The following is a 20,011-nucleotide window of genomic DNA, read 5'->3' as shown; positions in this document are numbered from 1 at the left end:
TCAGTGTTGCAGTACCTGTTGGTGAAGGTCTGCTCATTACATACAACAACTTTGCTTCTTCTTTTTCCCCCCTTTTTCTCCCCAATTGTACTTGGCCAGTTACCCCATTCTTCCGAGCCAACCTGGTCACTGCTCCACCCCCTCTGCTGATCTGGGGAGGGCTGCAGACTCAGGGGTGCCATAGTGGGGGGGTGGGGGGGCTCGGGAAGCCTGGAATTAAAAGTTTGTTTTGGTTTGCAAATTTTTATTTCTAACTAATTAGTGTCATAACTTCACTTAATATTGGCTCAATACATCGATTGATGGACTTAAAGAAAATAGTGGAGGCTCTCTGAGGCCCCTCTCACCCCTCTCTGAGGCCATTGTCACCCCTTACAAAAGGTGCAAAATGGTTTAGTCCGCCCCTCACAAGCGTCTCTCAGTGCAGCTCATCTAGTCCTGTCATGAGTGACTGCTGATACAAGCAAAGATAAGATCAGCGATGTCCCAGGAGAGGCTGAACAGCCTGGCACTACTCTCAGTTGAAACCCGATTAGCAAAACAATTGGACTTTAAAGATCTAATCAATGACTTTGCAAACAAGAAGTCCTGTCAGTGGGCATTTACTGTAGAATAAACATCATGGGTGTCAGCATCAGTACCCTAAGCTGCATCAAAGTTTGAAATGATACTATACATTTTTTCAGTCACTGCAAGATAGTTAAGTTAGGTTAAGGTTAGGTTAAAATAGATTAATGTACTGTGATTTTAAATGATATACAGTGTGCTAGAACTCAAAAAAGTGATGCGGTAGCGACAAAAGAGGAAAGGGGCCCACAGAGACTGCTTATGTATACGGCCCAGAATTTTGTGCTACACCTCTGTGCAGACTACCACGTCTCCTCCGATACATGTGGCATCGCCAGCTGCTTCTTTTCACCTGACAGTAAGGAGTTTCATCAGGGGGATATAGCGCATGGGAGGATCACCCTTCCCCCCCGCTCCCCCGAAACAGGCACCCCGACCGACTAGAGGAGGCACTAGTGTAGCGACCAGGACACATACCCACATCTGGCTTCCCACCTGCAGACACAGCCAATTGTGTCTGTAGGGACGCCTGACCAAGCCGGAGGTAACACGGGGATTCGAACTGCTGACCCCCTGTTGGTAGGCAACGGAATAGACCGCCATGCCACCCAGAAGCCCCTGGCTTTGCTTCTTTTAAAACTTAACTACATAACACAGCATGTGGCTGCTATAATGAAGTAGAAAAACGTCATGTGTGATACTTTTTTGTTTGTATATTGTGAATTAGCTATTCCCTTAAATAGTCCAGGCATAGAAATTATCAAGAAAAGAGTTTTATTTGCATGTAAATATTCAGGAACATAGTTTTAATATGTAGTATGATAGTTTAAAACATGAAATATAGCTTTTTGAAAAAGAAATTATTTTTTAAAGGTTAAGTGCCTTGAATAACCAAATAAATATTGTGCAATTACTGGGTTGTTTGTCTTAGTAAAATTGGTTTATATGATAAGTTAATGTTGTGAGACTGTCAATGATATCCCTTCTTATTACCTTTCTTTTGGGAAATGGAGCCATCTGCACTAGGTAGAGACACAAGCACTGATCCATAAGATGTCTACGACTAAAAAAGACCGTTATCTCTCTTTTTCTCCCTTTTCTCTTTCCTATGTCATTTCCTTCTGTCATCTCCGATACCATCCTTATTTTCCTCTTCCCTTTAGGGCACGTTTACTGAGATCCCAGCCTCTAACATTCGTCGTGTGATTGCTCAAAGGCTGACAGAGTCCAAGACCACCATCCCCCATGCTTACGCCACTGTTGACTGTGACATGGCTGCTGTTATTCAGCTCCGCAAAGACCTGGCCAAAGGTAAAGATTCATAATTTGGCAGGATTAAATTTCATGTGCGTGTGTAAACACATTGTTGCTACAGATAATCATGCATATGTCAGTATGATGCTCTTCCTGAATATCTCACGCCAATTTGGTGTGAAATTTGTGAATGTCAGGGTTTTCACATGATGGCTCATTCCACACACTAAGAGGAAAGTCTTCTCCCTCAGCTTTAAGTTTAAAAAATGTCAAATGGCATCTGTGTGGTGTGGCGGTCTATTCTGTTGCCTACCAACACGGGGCTCTCCGGTTCGAATCGCCGTGTTACCCATGACTTGGTCAGGCGGCCCTACAGACACAATTGGCCATGTCTGCAGGTGGGAAGCTGGATGTGGGTATGTGTCCTGGTCTCTGCACTAGTGCCTCCTCTGGTCGGTTAGGGCACCTGTTCGGGGGGCAGGGGGAACTGGGGGGAATAGCGTGATCCTCCCACATGCTACATCCCCCCGGTGAAACTCCTCACTGTCAGGTGAAAAGAAGCAACTAGTGACTCCACATGTATCGGAGGAGGCATGTGGTAGTCTGCAGCCCTCCCCAGATTAGCAGAGGGGGTGGAGCAGAGATCAGGACAGTTCAGAAGAGTGGGGTAATTAGCCGAGTACAATTGGGAGAAAAAAAAGGGGGGGTGGGTGTCAAATGGACTTTTGAACCTATTAACAGCATCTTGTATACCAGTTCATTATGCTCTATGAGGTGAGTCCTGGTAGAAACCTGACTCGGATGCTAGAAGAAAGAAGGCATAACCGCAAGGTGGTTACATAATGGATGCCTCCGATCATAGTTTCTAAAAAGTGTTGTATTGAGTTAATTTACCAACGCTTTTGGAATAGATAACTGTAAATTCTGTCTTTCCAGAACCACTGCCTCCTACACCTCCTTTTGAAACTTGTCAGCTCTATTTTCTGGTATGCTAAAACTTACAGCTTACAACAAATCCTGCTGTGACTGTACACCTGCAGTTAGGCATATTGATGAATACAAAAGAAATGAATAAATGCAAAACTCCTTCAGCAGTCAGTTATTCTTAGTGAAGTTTGGCCAGTGATGGATGTCAGGGTTTTTACACAGTCATTCTACAAATGAAAAGGGAACTTGTTTTTGTCACTTTCTTCTCATTTGGTCCTCTTTCACATGTGACAAATGAATTCCCCTATATTTGAGGTGTTAATTATTTCACTACATTGCCATAATGGTGAATGTGTTTTGCCAAATGACAGCTATCATATTAAGTAAAGCAGAGAATGAAGTCGAAGTGTGCTAGTTGTGCTGTTTGCTCAAAGTGCTCTTCTAGTTTTCCATCCTCGCCCAGGCCTTCCTATAAGCTCAGTGTTATTAAAGTAACCACAGTTACTTATGCAACAACCACCAGGATGTGGTTTATTCTTCATGGGTTTGGCACAGTGTGATTCAGATCAGTAGTAGAAAAAGGAAATATGTAATATCACTGTTGGTTGTACTTGGACTCTGCACAGCTCAAAATGTCAATGCTTTGCAGAAGGTGTTGTTATTGTTGTTGTAAAATGTCCATGTTTACCTGGAGAAGATCTGCATCATAAATACTGAGAACAGCTTACCTAACAAATTCTCGATTTCCTCCTAAAGGTTCCTTTTAAAGTTTTCAGTTCTAACGGGGTGTGATGTAGAAACCGCTTTATCTAGCTCGATAACACCAAGGTGTCAACACTATGTCAGTGATGGTGCACAAGACAGATGTGTGTGTGTGCGTGCATGTGTGAGAATGCGTTTCTGTATACAGATTTTATCATGTACATGCGCGCATGTGTGTGAGTGCTGGGGGATTCTCCCCCCGTTTGTTTTTGCTGTATGTCTTTTGTTCGAAATCAAACCAATTTCACGGTTAGCTTGTTAATCATCAGGCTTACAACATTCATAGTCTGGCACTGATGAGCACTTCTAAAAAGCTGGCTGTGGTGCCAGGCTCACTTGGCCCACAGTACTCACACACTTAGAGGGGAGTGAAACCCAGAATTTGAGGACTGCAAGTTACTAAATTTTGAAATTGAAGGATAACCAGATCTAATCTGTTGGAGAAATGTTAACGGTTTCAGAAAAAGGAAGAAAGGAGGAAGTCAAGTCAATTTTATTTGTATAGCCCATTATCACAAATTACAAATTTGCCTCAAGGGGCTTTACAGCAACACTGTATGTTTTTGTTTTTGTTTTTTTGCGTTTACTTAAAACAAAGGGTTGACTTTTTTTTCTTTTTTTTTTAGGAAGGATACGTTCCAGTCCATTAGTTAATTATGTGGACTTAGGTAGCATACTACTACCAGACCCTGGAATAAATTTGCTGTCACAGTACAATTTAAATCTGTTCTCATCTTGATTTATTTCTATTTAAAGAGGGACAAATAGATACTTGGTTACATACTGAATATGGAAAAAATCCTGTCCTTAGACCCTCGCATCGGATAAGGAACAACTCCCTAAAAAGACCTTTAACAGGGAGAAAAAATGGGAAGAAACCTCAGGGAGAGCAACAGAGGAGGGATTTCTCTCCCAAGATGGACAACGTGCAATGGATGTTGTGTTCACACAATTTACACAATACCACAGTGAAAGAGGATAACAGCGTTATAATGGAATTATAAAATATATGAAGAATATGATGAGGAGGATGCCAAGCAGTGTCCAGACACCACCGGAACAGCCCAGGACCCAAGCCACGCAACCAGCTTCACCACCATGTAGACAAAAAGGAAAGAAAGATGGGAGGAAAGAAAGAGAAAGGAAAAAGAAAGAAAGAAAAGACAGACAGAAATAAAGGAAGAAGGAAGGACATAAAAAAAGAAGGGAAGTAAGAAAGACGCATTGCCCACTTTATTAAGTTAACGCGGTTGGACGGATTCAACAAGGTGCTGGAAACGACCCACTTGGTCCACACCGATTCAACAGCTGTTGATACTGTTCCTGCAGATTTTTTGGCCAAAAATGTGTGCCGCAAACCTCCCATTCCACCTCATTTCCAAAGATGATCTGTTAAGTTGAGATCTGCAAGGCCAAAGGGGTAAATGTAACCAACTATCATGCCCCTTGAACCAATGTAGAGATGATTCAGCCTTTATAACATGGCACATTATCTAGCTGGAAGTATCCATTAAACTGTGTCTATGTGGGTATGTATGCACCTGGTCAACAATATTGCTTAAGCCTGTTACATAATACACAACTTGAGAATATTCACTGTGGGTGTCAAAGACTGCTTATTTAGAGGCGTCTACTTAATGTCAATAAGGTCCCTCTTATTGGTATTAAGCGTTGGTTTCCTTTGTTTCAAGAAACATTCCCCATAACATTAAAAAAGAAAAAAGAGGGGCGTCAGGATGGCGTAGCGGTCTATCCGTTGCCTACCAACACGAGGATCACTGGTTCAAATCCCCGTGTTACCTCCGGCTTGGTCGGGTGTCCCTACAGACACAAATTGGCCGTGTCTGTGGGTGGGAAGCCGGATGTGGGTGTGTGTTCTGGTCTCTGCACTAGTGCCCCCTCTGTTCGGTCAGGGCGCCTGTTCGGAGGGGGAGGGGGGAACTGGGGGGAATAGCGTGATCCTCCCACGTGCTACGTCCTCCTGGCGAAACTCCTCACTGTCAGGTGAAAAGAAGCGGCTGGTAACTCCACATGTATCGGAGGAGGCATGTGGTAGTCTGCAGCCCTCCCCGGATCGGCAGAGGGGGTGGAGCAGCAACCAGGATGGCTCGGAAGAGTGGGGTAATTGGCCAGGTACAATTAGGGAGAAAAAGGGGGCAAAATCCAAAAAAAAAGAATCAAGATGCTTTCTAAAAACATAAATTCTTCCTCAAGCCCACACTCGATTTGGAATCAAGCACATAGTGTAATCTGTTAAATGGTTGTAAATCAGAGTCCCTACTCTGGACAGTCACATCCAGGTGGCCAGAAAGCAAGAGAGGGTGGCTCTTTTTGAGATAGTGGAATCACCACGTCTGGCAGGTCATACCATCTTCAGAGCTGTGTAGATCACACATCTCGCTCATTCTGGCGTTCAGTCACACAGTATCTGAACCTCCCATTCCAAACATCTGCATACTTTATATAAAGTCACGTCCATGCAATTTGCCGACAATTTGCTAACAAAACTCACATTTTGTCTCCTTTCTTTATTTCAGAACAGGTCAAAGTGTCTGTCAATGATTTCATCATTAAGGCAGCTGCTGTAGCACTTAAAGTAAGTGGTAAAGAATCACTCCTATAATTCATTCAAGAAGCCTACGTATCTTTCAAGCTTTTGTCCTATTCACTTACTGGCCTTGTTTATTTGCAATACCATGTCTATCTACAGATATCTGGTATGAATGTCTTTGCAATGTCATTTGGTCACTAACTTGAATAACACCTACAGCCAATCTCATCTGCACCTCTCATTTCAAATTTATTCATGTGATGAATCAGCAGGTGGCTGAAGTCATGCCATTTTGAGGCAGACCTAAAGATAGACTAAAATCCTCTGTTAATTTTGACTTCTTTTTCCAACAGCAGATGGGGCTTTGGCTCAATTTATCAAGACATTTATCTTTCTGAGCAGACAAGTTTGCATGAATTCATTATATTAAGGCAACAGAAAAAGATAGGTAAATATGAGACGTGCTTATAATTCCATACTGGCTTCCAAAATAATGAGTCTAAAATATTAGCTTTGATTTAAATTAAACTGTAACGATCTCTATGGGGAAATAGAATAGGAGTAGAGTCTTGGGGGTGGGGGGGGGGCTCAAGATATGCAAGGGGACTTGAAGCATTTCACAACCAGCTTATTTACACAACAGTCATATAGTAAAAGTAAAATGATGGGAAATAACATGTGCCCGGTGTGCAAATTAAATTGTAGATGCAACTGATGTCCCAACATGCTGAGTAAAGTGCAGTGTTTGTATAGAGAAGCTTATAAGAAATTGCAGTATTATGTGGCAAGTGCATCTCTCAATATTTTGATTGCTTTATATGTCTGTTTTCTAATCTAGCATTATCTGCTGTACTTTGGATCAAGATCAGTCATTGCTCTTAGCGGTGTGTTCAATTTCATAGGTAATAGAGACGGCTACCAAGCACTGATTGGTGGATTGCTGTCTCAGTCAGTTGCATTTTGGAAAGGGTCAGTTATTCTGGCTGCTAAAGTCTCGGCCAGAGGCACAATCCGTAACGCTACTTCTACCTTTCACTTGTTATGGAGAACAGGGTTTCGATATATGGCACGTGACATAGTTCTAGTGCATATTTGAATATCCATGAGGCATATTAGAAGCATTGCCCCATTAATGTCAAGCTATTTTTGAGGAGGTTGGCTTTAATATGACAGTTCTACATTGACTTTGTGCTGTCATTTCCTTGTGTGCATGCTGGGGGTCATAGAAAATGACAGAACCTATTAGCCTTTCATCTTATAGCCTACTATTAAAGTGAACTTTCTGTTATGTAACCACTGCACATAGTCTCATGATATGCTAGTTAATCTCTTTTTCTAGTTACAATGCCCAATATGATTTTCATGATCATATATGACAGAAGCTAGGCTGACCTCTGAGTTTTTGTACCCCAGGAAATGCCAGAAGTCAATGTAACTTGGTCTGGCCATGGCCCTCAAGCGCTTGATTCCATCCACATTGCCATCGCTGTGGCCACTGAGAAGGGTCTTATCACCCCCATCATCAAGGATGCTGCACACAAAGGTGTTCAGGAAATCTCAGCAACTGCTAAGGTAGGAAGCTGACTTTTAATGCTGTATAATTAAAAGGCTCAGGGAAAAAATAAACAATGTTAGATTTTGATAAACTTCGGTCTGTCAGCAAACTGGTGTAGTGAGATTAGTTTCCTGGTGTCTTCTCAATCATAGGGGAACAGCATTCTCCCGGTGGTTTTTAAAATACAATTTTTGGAGTTTGAGAATTGATTGGTTGTGTAGTGAATTGCTGAAGGAAGGTAAAGACCTAAAATTTCCATGTAACATTTAGGAACAGAGAAAAGTTCAAATTTGTATAATGATTCGGTGCAGGTGTCAGCCGCCGCAGATGGACTGAGTACCCAGCACCAGTGGGTGTCACTCCCTCTATCAGCAGCTGGGAATGTGCATTTATACATACACATACCCACGCTTGCACACCTATGCTCAGATATGCATATGTAAGGGATAATGTACAGTGAGCCAGTCATTATTGCTATATAAACCCCGACAGGGTGATTCACTCTATTAAACATAAGATATTGTGATATAGGTCTCACTCTATTTTGCTGTACTACATACAAATTTGAACTATCTTACATATAAGCAGCCACACAAACACACACTAAGACATGGGCTTTAACTGTGTGCAGACCTTTCTTCCCACCTTCACAGTGTGCATTAATGCACAGAGACAAGAGTAACTGTGCTGAGTTAACACAAAATTCCTTATTAGTCTTTAAATTAAATCAGCATGTGGTATGGGTGGCACCTGGAATGCTTGTTAATATAACTGCTGGGCGTCCAGGTAGCGTAGTGGTCTATTCTGTTGCCTACCAACACGGGGATCGCCCGTTTGAATCACCGTGTTACCTTCGGCTTGGTCGGGCATCCATACAGACAGACACAATTGACCATGTCTGCGGGTGGGAAGCCGGATGTGGGTATGTGTCCTGGTTGCTGCACTAGCACCTCCTCTGGTCAGTTGGGGCACCTGTTCGAGGGGGAACTGGGGGGAGTAGCATGATCCCCTACACACTACATCTCCCTGGTGAAACTCCTCACTGTCAGGTAAAAAGAAGCGGCTGGAGGCTCCACACTCCACATGTATCAGAGGAGGCATGTGGTAGTCTGCAGCCCTCCCCGGAACGTTAGAGGGGGTGGAGCAATGACCAGGACAGCTTGGAAGAGTGGGGTAATTGGCTAGATATAATTGGGGAGAAAAGGGGGGAAAATAAAAATATATATATATATAAAACTTTGTTAAAAGAAACACTCAACGGTAGGGATAGTGCTCAACAAATAAGGAGCAAAATAATCCAGTTATGATTGCTTATATCATGAAACAGGCTTGTACTGTGTCACAGAAAATGTACTTGACTGACTGGATTTTATATATATATATATATATAAAACCTTGTAAGAGGACACAAAAGGGAATTGTGTTTTGTTGACGGCGACAGGTGTATTCTTTGCCGCCCCCCGGTTCAGGGATGGTCGTTCCCTCTTTGCATAGATGGTCTCTTTCACTCCCCGTTCAAACCAGTGTTCCTCCCTATCAAGGATGTGCACATGCTTGTCCTTGAAAGAGTGGCCACTAGGTGTAGACTGCAGAGTCCTGACATGACTAAGTCCCCACCAACACAGCGGCCAGGGAAGGGGAGAAATCCCACATTAAACAGGCCTTAGTTATCCTAACTGGGCATTTGTCAATGCCAGGAACACGCCCAAACAGTGCACCAGCCAATTGAAGACAGGAGAAGGACAACAACTGCCTAAGCATAAACAGTGGTAATTCCATATGTCGCGGGAGTGTCAGAAAAGTTGAGACGCATATTTTCCAAACACCACATCTCAGTTGCTTTCAAACCCCAAAACACGCTGCGCCAGAAATTGGTCCACCCCAAGGATTGGGTCCCCTGGAACAAACAGAGCAATATAGTGTATGCTGTTAAGTTGCAGTGACTTATACAAGAGGGAAACTCTACAGACGCTGGCCATGAGGATGGCACAACACAGAAGAGCTAATGCATCAGGCCAGGACTCCACAGTCTACACCCATCTACAGGCCAGTGGCCACTCTTTCAAGGATGAGGATGTGCACATCCTTGATAGATGTGCTATTGCAGCTAGAAAAGCACTATATAAAATGCAACTTTATTGAACTTGATTGATTGATAGGGAAGAATGTTGGTTTGAACAGGGAGTCAAAGAGACCATCTATGTGAAGAGGGAATGACCCTCCCTGAACCAAGGGGGGGGGGCTAAGAGTACATCTGTCGCCATCTTACAATGCTGTGATTGCAAACATTCCCCAGTCCTCTGTTAGTAGTACACATGGCCATTGTAACGCTAGTTAATGCATACCCCCATATTTGCATATAACTGATTGTTGATTTCATTTGGTATGCAACTGTTATTTATAAGGGTGGGGGTACCTGCAGTCAGTTGAGACTGAAGAGGTCACTTAGACGAGTGATGAAACGTATCTGTCAATAGACGTTGTATTCAGATGAACTGATTCAACTTTCTTTGGTATTCATTCATGTTACCACTGGTAAGCACTGGACATTTTTGATAAATAGTCTACAGCATAGGACAGGTGGCACATAAAAATGTGCCATGCTTCACAGAGGAAAATTAATAACAATATTCAACATTATCTAGCTTCTGCTGTGAAAATGTTCCCATTTTGTATTAGTAGGATTTTTTTTTTATTATTATTCTTGATGTAGCTAGAATAGTATTTCCTTGGTGGTCATTGTGGGAACTCAGTAGATAGTGATTTTTCATTAAAAGCAATAGCCTGCAGTGTTTACCCATTGGCTAGCTTATTAAACTTGCATATTGCTTGATTAAAAAAAATAAAAAAAACACTGTGTCCTAATAAGTTTCAGAGAAGGTTATTGAACTACAGTTAGCCAGTACAGTGTGTGATTATGCCTGCCTTTTAGTTGAAGGTACCAGGAGGGCCTGGCAGTAACACTGTTGTCTTTTAATTGACTTGGAATGTTTTTGTTTTAACTGCGGTCCAAAGAAGTTTGCTGTATCATAGGTTATCAGTTTGTATTTACAGAAGATGTTATGTGTACATTGTCAATGGCCTTTCCAAGGATCTAGCAGTATAAATCACAGCACTTTTTTTCAAGCTCCAAGCTCAGATAACGAGTATTAATATACTCATGTGTCTACACGAGTGGAAAAGTCAATCTCATCCCTCCTTATTGTGTGATAACCTATAAATGAGTGAATCAGTGACTTTAAAAATCTGTCTTCCACAGGCACTGGCCCAGAAAGCTCGAGATGGGAAGCTTCTGCCCGAGGAATACCAAGGAGGCTCATTTAGGTAAATGGACACATTATCTCTGAGGTAGTTCACATGAAACAAATCTGAAGTTATCATGCCAATATAAAACTTAATATTGCTTGCAAATCCTTTCTCTCCATTGTCTAGCAAATCATAGCCAATTTTCTATAATATGTATTAATAATATTTCTGTTTTGTCAATAATGGCTTAAATTCTCTGTCACAAGTGAAGCATTTTATTTGTTTTTGCAGTCAGAGGCCTTTTAATAAGATGGTGGTCATAAATGTCTGCTGTTAAAGGATATAAATTCAGTTTCATGGATAGCCCATAAATTTTACATATACTAAATTTCATGCAAGTATGAACTAAATGTGTTGTAGGGTGACACCCACCATCAATTATTGTGACATCAGTAGCAGCAGAGGAGTCTTTCTTGATTCATTAGCATTAATAGTGTCACTTCGATATAAATGGGGTTTCTGTGTCAAGGGAGGAACAATGAATTCCTATGGAGATGCAGTACTCTAATTCTGCTTTAGGACATATGCCTTTCCATTATCTCTCTTTCAGTCCACCCTGGCTAAAATTCTCATCAAGACATGTAGTAGGCTGCCTCCAGGTCACTATTACTAACAATAGACAGATTTGGAGTCTCCGCCACAGAATAGAGATCGTGCAGAAGTACCAATGACGTTCGCGACGTGTAAGACTTAACGCGACGTCACTGGACTGCTGCCATTACTGTTCGACTGGAGCTAAAATCAAAATATTGCAAATTTTGCGTGTTTTCACACTGTTTTCATGGATTGTCGGTCATAATGAGTTGCGAAAATGATGTTGTCATTCGTAAAGTGGCTAATTACTGCCATGGTATCCACTGCAGTAGTAACAGCAAAGACACCATTGATTCCATCGGTGAATTTTCTGTCTTTTTATTGCATCACAGTACAAAATATTCTGTTGATATTAATGGTACTGACTGTATATTGATGTTTTGAGTTGAATGGTGAACTTGAATGGTTTTTCCTGCGAGGTTTAATCTCTTACCTGATTCACCTGAAACTAAAAAGTGTTAACTCAAAGGATAAAATAACTGACACAAAATAGGTCTAGCTTGGTAAAATAGACTATTATCCTAGGAAAAATATAGACCGGTCTCATCTTAATTGGAAAATATAAAATAGATAATTGACTAAAATAATTAGAAACCTGAACCTAAACAACCTAATTGCAATTAAAATGGGATTCAAACCAGGGATTTCAGTATATCTAAATGTATGAATGTGTGACACATAGCTGTGAATAGTTTTCATTTTTCAAGTGAATTTACACTATTTTGTCATTAAATTGACAGCTTTTTCATTTTGTAGCCCGTCTTTTGTCTGCTATTTTGTTGCTCAACCACTCCTTAAGAGCCTAGATCCGGTCCAGTGTGAGATAGTGACACAAGTGTTACTTTTTTTTTTTATTGCATCACAGCACAAAATATTATCTCGAAATTTATGTAACACTTGTGTCACTATCTCACACTGGACCAGTTATAGGCTCTTAAGGAGGGGTTGAGCAACAAAATAGCAGACCAGAGACTGGGGTAACTAAATTAAAAAGCTGTAAATTGAATGACAAAATAGTTTAAATTCACTTGAACATGAAAACTATTCACAGCTATGTGTCATACATTCATACATTTAGAAAAACTAAAACCCTGGTTTGAATCCCTTTTTAATTGCAATTAGGTTGTTTAGGTTCATGTTTCTAATTAGTTTAGTCAACTATCTATTTTATATTTTCCAATTAAGATGAGACCAGTCTATATTTTTCCTAGGATAACAGTCTACTTTGTCAAGCTAGACCTATTTTGTGTCAGTTATTTTATCCTTTGAGTTAACTCTTTATTTTCAGGTGAATCAGGTAAATCTACACTCTAAAATCCCTTTTTCAGGTAAGTTGACCCTTTGAGATTAAACCTTGCAGGAAAAACCATTCAAATTCACCATTCAACTCAAAACATCAATATACAGTCAGTAACATTAACAAAATTTAACCCTAATAAATGCAGTGTTACACTTAACAAGGTATCCCTTTCTTTTCAGTTCAATGTCAACAGTTCAGTTCAAGTCCCATTCTGAGTGAGGTCCGATGGCGTTCAGACGGGGAATTTTTCGTCTTGTTATTGCATCACAGTACAAAATATTCTCTCGATTTTAGTGATATTTCTACAGTTTGCCCATGACAATATTTGTAAACAAAGGGGCTAAGAAGAAATGGTAAGATCCCGTTGAGAACGCATCTGTGCTGATGTTTCGGGACAAACGGTGCCTATTTTGCCACTAATAATGTGTGATATTTAATACTCGTTATTGTCGATTAGGCCAGATTAAATCTCCGAAGCTTTGCATTTGTGATAAATGAACACAGATTTGAATCAATTGATTGAAATGAGGCAATCTTTGTCGTGGCGCCATAGAATTACTGACAGTGCGCGATGATAACCGGCCGCTCCAGGTAAACAACAATGGCGGACATGCTTGCATTACATCTTTTGTGACGTAGAACAGCTCACTGGTACTTCTGTAGGATCTCTATTCTGTGGTCTCTTCTGCCGAGGTTCCATTAATTTTTAGTAATCAGTGCTATGTTGTCTTAAATAGGAAACACCAGAAAAATGAATCAGTTCATCTGGACACAACATTTAGTTGGATAAACGTCACTCATCTACATTTTCAATTGTTCATCACTCATCTAAATGACTTTGTCAGTCTCAACTGACTGCAGGTATCCCACAACCTTATAAACAGCACAGTTGCATAACGACCGAAGTCAACGATCGGTTTCATATGCAAATTACCGTGATATCATTATGGAGGCGGATGAAACAATGGTCTCATATGATGTGACGTCACTCTTCACATATGTTCCTGTTGATGAAGAAGTTGAGGTAGTCTGTATGAAATTACAGGATGACCCCACCCTTAGCAATAAGACCATCCTTACCACTGACCAAGTGTGTCTGCTCCTGAAGCTGTGTTTTTCCTCTAGGTACTTTACATACAGGGGACAGTACTATAGGCCGAGGTATGGCTGTGCTATGGGTTCCCCAGTCTCATAGTGGCCAGCTTGTATATGGAGGAAGTGGAAAAGAGGGCTCCACTGTCCTATCCATGGACACCAGTTAGCCATTGGTTCAGATTTGTGGACGACACCTGGGTTGAAATTAAATATCAGGACTTACCACATATCACAGACAACATTAACTCAGTGGACAAGTTCACCAAGGAGGATGTGAGAAATGATAGGTTAGGCTTCTTATAGACTGAAATTGCAATTGGTGATGGGGGGAATTTTCGATTGTTGATGTTTACCAGAAACCAACACATACTGATCAGTACTTAAGGTTTGACTGTCATCATCCACTGGAGCCCAAACTAGGAGTCATAAGGATGCTCTCCCCTTCCCCGACACAGTGGCCGGGGAAGGGGAGAAATTTCACATTAAACAGGCCCGGATTAAGTGTGGTTATCCTAATTGGGTGTTTGTCAAAGCCAGAAAGATGGCCAAACAGTGCACCAGCCAATCGAAGAGAGGAGAAGGACAACAGCTGCCTAAGCATAACCCAGTGGTTTCCGTGTATGGTGGGATTCCATATGTGATGATTCCGTATGTGGTGGGGGTGTCGGAACAGTTGAGATGCATTTTGTTTCCCCCAACACTGCATCTTGGTTGCTGTCAAATCCCAAAACATGCTGCGCCAGAAACTGGCTTGTATATTGGGGAAACCAAACAGATGCTGGCCAAGAGGATGGCACAAAGGTGGCGGCACGGTGGTGCAGTGGTTAGCACTGTTGCCTCACAGCAAGAAGGTCCTGGGTTCGAACCTCGGGGTCATCCCAGGTCATCCTCTGTGTGGAGTTTGCACGTTCTCCCCATGTCTGCGGGTTTTCTCCAGGTGCTTCGGTTTCCCCCACCATCAAAAAAAAAAGAAAAAAAGACATGCATGTTAGGGTTAGTACTGCTGGCTGTGCTCTTGACCGAGGCATGGCAAGACGAACTGGAGTTGGTCGCCAGGTGCTGCATGGTAGCTGACCACTGCTCCAAGCTACACAGCTAGGATGGGTTAAATGCAGAGCATAATTTCCCTACGGGAATCAATAGATTATATCAAAATAAAAAAATCAAATGTAGAAGAGCTAACATTTCAGGCCAGGACTCTGCAGTCTGCACCGGTATGCAGGCCAGTGGCCACTCTTTAAAGGATGAGAATGTGCACATCCTTGATAGGGAGGAATGCTCGTTTGAACAGGGAGTGGAAGAGGCCATCTATGTGAAGAGGGAACGATCATCCCTGAACCGGGGGCCTAAGAGTACATATGTCACCATCTTACAATGCTGTGATTGCAAACACTCCCAAATCTTCTGTGAATAGTACACATAGCCATTGTAACTCTAGTTACTAGCCACGGCAATTTGCATGTGAAACTGATCGTTGATTTCGGTCATTATGCAACCATACTGTTTGTAAGGTTGGGGTTTGTAAGGCTTCGTCAGTCTCAAATGGCCTGCAGTCATTTGAGACTGACGAAGTCACTTAGATGAGCGATGAAACTTTTCTCCCACCAAACATTGTGTCCAGATGAACTGATTTAACTTTTGGGGATTCTCGCCCGGATTATTGAGCATGCATCAAGACAAATGGGAAACAGTTTGTCCTGCCAATTACTTGTTTACTTTTTTCCCCACATTCGCCCACTCACTATCATAGCTAATGTTCTTTTCCCATGATAATGTACCATGGAACCAGTTATAGCACTGCTATTATGTCTCCGCAGCTAATTCTATCCATGCTCTCCCCTTTGCTGAGCTTGACTAATGATGTAATATGTATCATCTCCACTGTCCTCCCTCCCTCCAATTCCTCTCCCTCTCTCCCTTCCAACTCCTCTTGATGGCAGTATATCTAACCTGGGGATGTTTGGCATCAGTGGCTTCAGCGCAGTGATCAACCCTCCTCAGGCGTGTATCCTTGCTGTGGGGAGCTCCAGGGCTGAGTTGCGACTGTCGGAGGATAACCAGGCCCTTCGCACCCAGCAGCTGATGACAGTAACCCTGTCCAGTGATGGGCGGCTAGTAGACGACGAACTGGCCTCACGCTTCCTGGAGAAGTTCCGCAGCAACTTGGAAAAACCGCAACGCATGGCTTTGGCCTGAAAGATGGGAAGGAAGACTGAAGGAAGATAGCTAGATAAGAAGAAAGTGAGAAACACCTCCATGATAAAGCCTTTCTCATGTTTGCACAGGCAGAGGTCTTGGACAGTTTATTCCTGTTCATGTCAGCAATAATATTGCCATTTCCTGAATTAAGGCTTGCAAGCATGTGACTCTCATGCATATTGTGTACTTTTTCCTTCTCCACTGTATTGCTTTTGAAAAATTATCCCCTGGCTTTTTGATGGAGGTGTTAATTTGGACTAGTGCTCGAGGAGTGTTCTCTAGTATTGATGCATTGGTAGGTCCAAAGGAGAGGAGCATAGAAGGGTGTGTCCCACACAGTGTGAAAGGTCAATTTGCAACTGTGGTTGTTCCACCACACCGTTGTTTGTATATAAATTGGTTTAAATTCAGGTTCCTTTTCAAGAGTCCAAGAATACATGCTTGTCCAAATGACTTCGCCTCCCACGCACAAAATGAAACAGATGCTTCTTCATAGATTTTCTAATTTTGTTCATTTGTCCATTGTATTTATTACCAGTCATCAGTGGCAATGCACTCTTCTTGTGCTTGTGTACCCATATTTGTACTGTAATGATTCTTTGAAAATGTAGGGTATATCTTTTGCTGGACTAAAAAGGAAAACTAAACCCAACTAAATTCAATATTCATTGTCCATGTTGATAACTTATTTAAAATGGAAGCATTATCACATCCTTCAAAAGACAAGCCAGAGCATGAATACAAAGTGTACCATGAATAAGATTTTAATCTTTTTCAGCGCTAATAAATACATCCATTCTGTGCTGCCCTGCAGTGTTTGTATGCTTTATTTAAGTTTCACCCTTCCTCATAATGTAGCAAAACCACCAGTGCAGATACAGATGTGTGCAGATGTGACTATGCCTGTTTAATTATAAGGGCAGTCTATGACAGTTTTTTTTCTCCATAGGAACCAATTAGGATGATTCCCTAATACCATTAAGCTGCTGCTGACAGATGTATGTTTGTGTGCGTTTTTGTGCTCTTCGGATGTGCAGAACAGCTGCTCCCACTAGTATGAACACCATATCCTACATATGCAAAATTAGCTCTTGGTAGTGTGATTCGTATGGAGGTAGTGTGTAATAAGGCAGCTGAAGCAGGTTCTCCAATTTGAGATTTCTATATTGCACCTCCACAAAATATAACCAGAGTATGATGTCACTTGTGACTTGACAAGGTGAAACCCCTTTACATAACGATGCTCTGGAATCCATCCATCCATTATCCAAACCGCTTATCCTGCTCTCAGGGTCACAGGGATGCTGAAGCCTATCCCAGCAGTCATCGAGTGGCAGGCAGGGAGACACCCTGGGCAGGCTTCTAGGCCATCACAGGGCCAACACACACACACACACACATTCACACCTAGGAACGATTTAGAATGGCAGATTCACCTGACCTACATGTCTTTGGACTGTGGGAGGAAGCCGGAGCACCCGAAGGAAACCCACACAGACACGGGGGGAACATGCAAACTCCACACAGAGGATGACCCGGGACAACCCCCAAGGTTGGACTATCCCGGGGCTTGAACCCAAGACCTTGCTGTGAGGCAACCATGCTAACCACTGCACCGCTGTGCCGCCCACTCTTGAGTCATGGCCATCATTTTTTTGTCTGTTGTTGGGTTTACTTCTCAAGCTAGATAGTTTTACACCTTTTTTTTTTAATTAGCATGAAAGTACCTTGGGTCAGTGTTGGTTTATGAATGTACTAAAAGAAGGAAGCATCCATCAAGAAACAAAGTATGTCAACAACTTTTATGACTGTGTCAACCTCATGCTAACAATGGGTTACTGTGTCATGGGAAGTTTTCTACTTATTCAAATAGTCCTAGTTCAACTTCTCAGTAACAAGATTACATCAGTTGTGCTTGAGAAGTTTTTTTTTTTCCTTGAACGGTAGAAATTGTTGCTTTGGCAGCAGACTGAAATGAGTGCATTCTGAGTTGAAAGGGTGGATCAGGAGGATAGGCTGGTAACATGTGAACAGGGAGCATCCAGGCAACTGGCACAGCTGCTTTCTACCACATGCCCACTGCTCTGCTACCTATTTACACAGACATGCACACACGCCCTACACTGTCTCCCAGTTACCACGGTGATAGAAGAGACACTTGAGTATTAAAATGTACAAGAAAAGGCCAAATCAACAGCCCGTTAACACTTCAGCTGCAGTCATATTCATCATGCAACAATGTAGAGAAGAAAGAAAAAGGTTAATGTCATTGATGGGTCCATTTTGTCTTCCTCCATGTTGCCTCCATGAGCACAAAAGGCCTCCAGAAACATTGTTGGTTTTTTTTCTGTCACACATCCTTTATAGCTCATTGTCTTTTGTGTGAACACCAAAATATTTGTGAGTCACACAGCCAACAGTGTTGCAGATTTTAAAAGCTGGATTGTATTTAGGGAAGGTCATGGTCTGTCACGTCACATCCTCCCATTGTATATCGGCTCCAGCCAAATCTCTTTGGCTATCTCGTTTTTAATAGAACATTGAATCCATACTGTGCTAATGCTCAGTGTCCCATTCCTGTGTATTGTGTGGACTGCAAAGTGTGTCGCTGTATATAGGGGGTACACCAGCTGTCAGGAGACGATAAAGTTGGGCTGAGAAGAGGCCATGGATTAAGTCTAGCGATGCAGATATAAAAGGCTCCATCAGAGACATTGCGCTGAGTCTAAGAGAGGATGAGAGGAGGGGGGAACGTGTATGTGGGTACACATACCTTCTGCGCCGCCCTTGTTGAGATGGCAGATGTGTGTCTTAAGCCCATGACCCTTGGAAGAAAGCAATGTCAACATGCTCCGCCCCTTGGAAATGCATGGACATAGTCTTGCAGTCGATGTTCTGCAATTCTTCCGAGACTGCATTAGACTCAAAACCTCTTGTTAGAATTTCATCAGAGCTGGGCGTCGGCGTAGCGTAGCGTTCTATTCCGTTGCCTACCGACACGGGGATCGCCGGTTCGAATCCCCATGTTACCTCCGGCTTGGTCGGGCGTCCATACAGACAGACACATTTGGCCGTGTCTGCGGGTGAGAAGCCGGATGTGGGTATATGTCCTGGTCGCTGCACTAGCGCCTCCTCTGGTCAGTCGGGGCGCCTGTTCAGGGGGGAGGGGGAACTGGGGGGACTAGCGTGATCCTCCCTTGGCTATGTCCCACTGGCGAAACTCCGCACTGTCGGGTGAAAAGAAGCGGCCGGTGACTCCACATGTATCGGAGGAGCCATGTCTGCAGCCCTCCCCGGATCGGCAGAGGGGGTGGAGCAGTGACCGCAATGGCTCGAAAGAGTGGGGTAATTGGCCGGATACAATTGGGGAGAAAAAGGGGGAATAATCAACAACAAAAAAACAAATTTCATCAGAGCGGATTCTCGAATAAATATTGGCAAGTAGTCACTTCATCGACATTATTATGTGCAGCTCTGCTTTTTCTGTATGTAATTATATTAACTATCATGCTTTATTCAATTATAGTAACTATTTTTTTCTTCTATTAAATGACGTGAAGCCTTCACATACCACAACTTTGAACCAAGCAGTTGCTCCAAATGTTACACAAATGAGCTAAACAATGCCGTCGCATATGTTGGCTTGGTAAGTGTAGCAAAACCAATTCTGACATTTTCCTGGCTTTTCTGTCAAGTAATGACATTTGCTCAACGGACTGCGACGCCCGGCAATTCTGTGTGACAGTTGGATAAGAGAGCTGCCAGAGCACATGTGTCTTGGTTTATTTGTACATCGGTTTTGATAAACCGAGTACAGGATCCTGAAGATACTGCGGAGGCTCAGGCTAGTGTATAGGTCAGACTCATGGACACACAGCGTGGCACAGTGTGATGGAGGCAG

General features: G+C 42.5%; 1 protein-coding gene across 1 annotated transcript in view; it reads left to right on the top strand.

The window, feature by feature from the left end:
* Positions 1-16,913, top strand: part of pdhx (pyruvate dehydrogenase complex component X) — a 60,179-nt gene extending 43,266 nt beyond the window's left edge. The window contains exons 8-12 of the mRNA XM_056281921.1: positions 1,731-1,878; positions 6,048-6,106; positions 7,475-7,633; positions 10,876-10,940; positions 15,852-16,913. Of these exons, the coding sequence (XP_056137896.1) occupies positions 1,731-1,878; positions 6,048-6,106; positions 7,475-7,633; positions 10,876-10,940; positions 15,852-16,107 (687 nt within the window). The 3' untranslated portion in view covers positions 16,108-16,913. The remainder of the gene's footprint in view (positions 1-1,730; positions 1,879-6,047; positions 6,107-7,474; positions 7,634-10,875; positions 10,941-15,851) is intronic.
* Positions 16,914-20,011: the final 3,098 nt, after the last annotated feature.

This window comes from Lampris incognitus, chromosome 6, assembly GCF_029633865.1.
Source record: "Lampris incognitus isolate fLamInc1 chromosome 6, fLamInc1.hap2, whole genome shotgun sequence".
NCBI classification, from domain to species: domain Eukaryota; kingdom Metazoa; phylum Chordata; class Actinopteri; order Lampriformes; family Lampridae; genus Lampris; species Lampris incognitus.
This window is presented reverse-complemented; position numbering and strand designations above follow the sequence as displayed.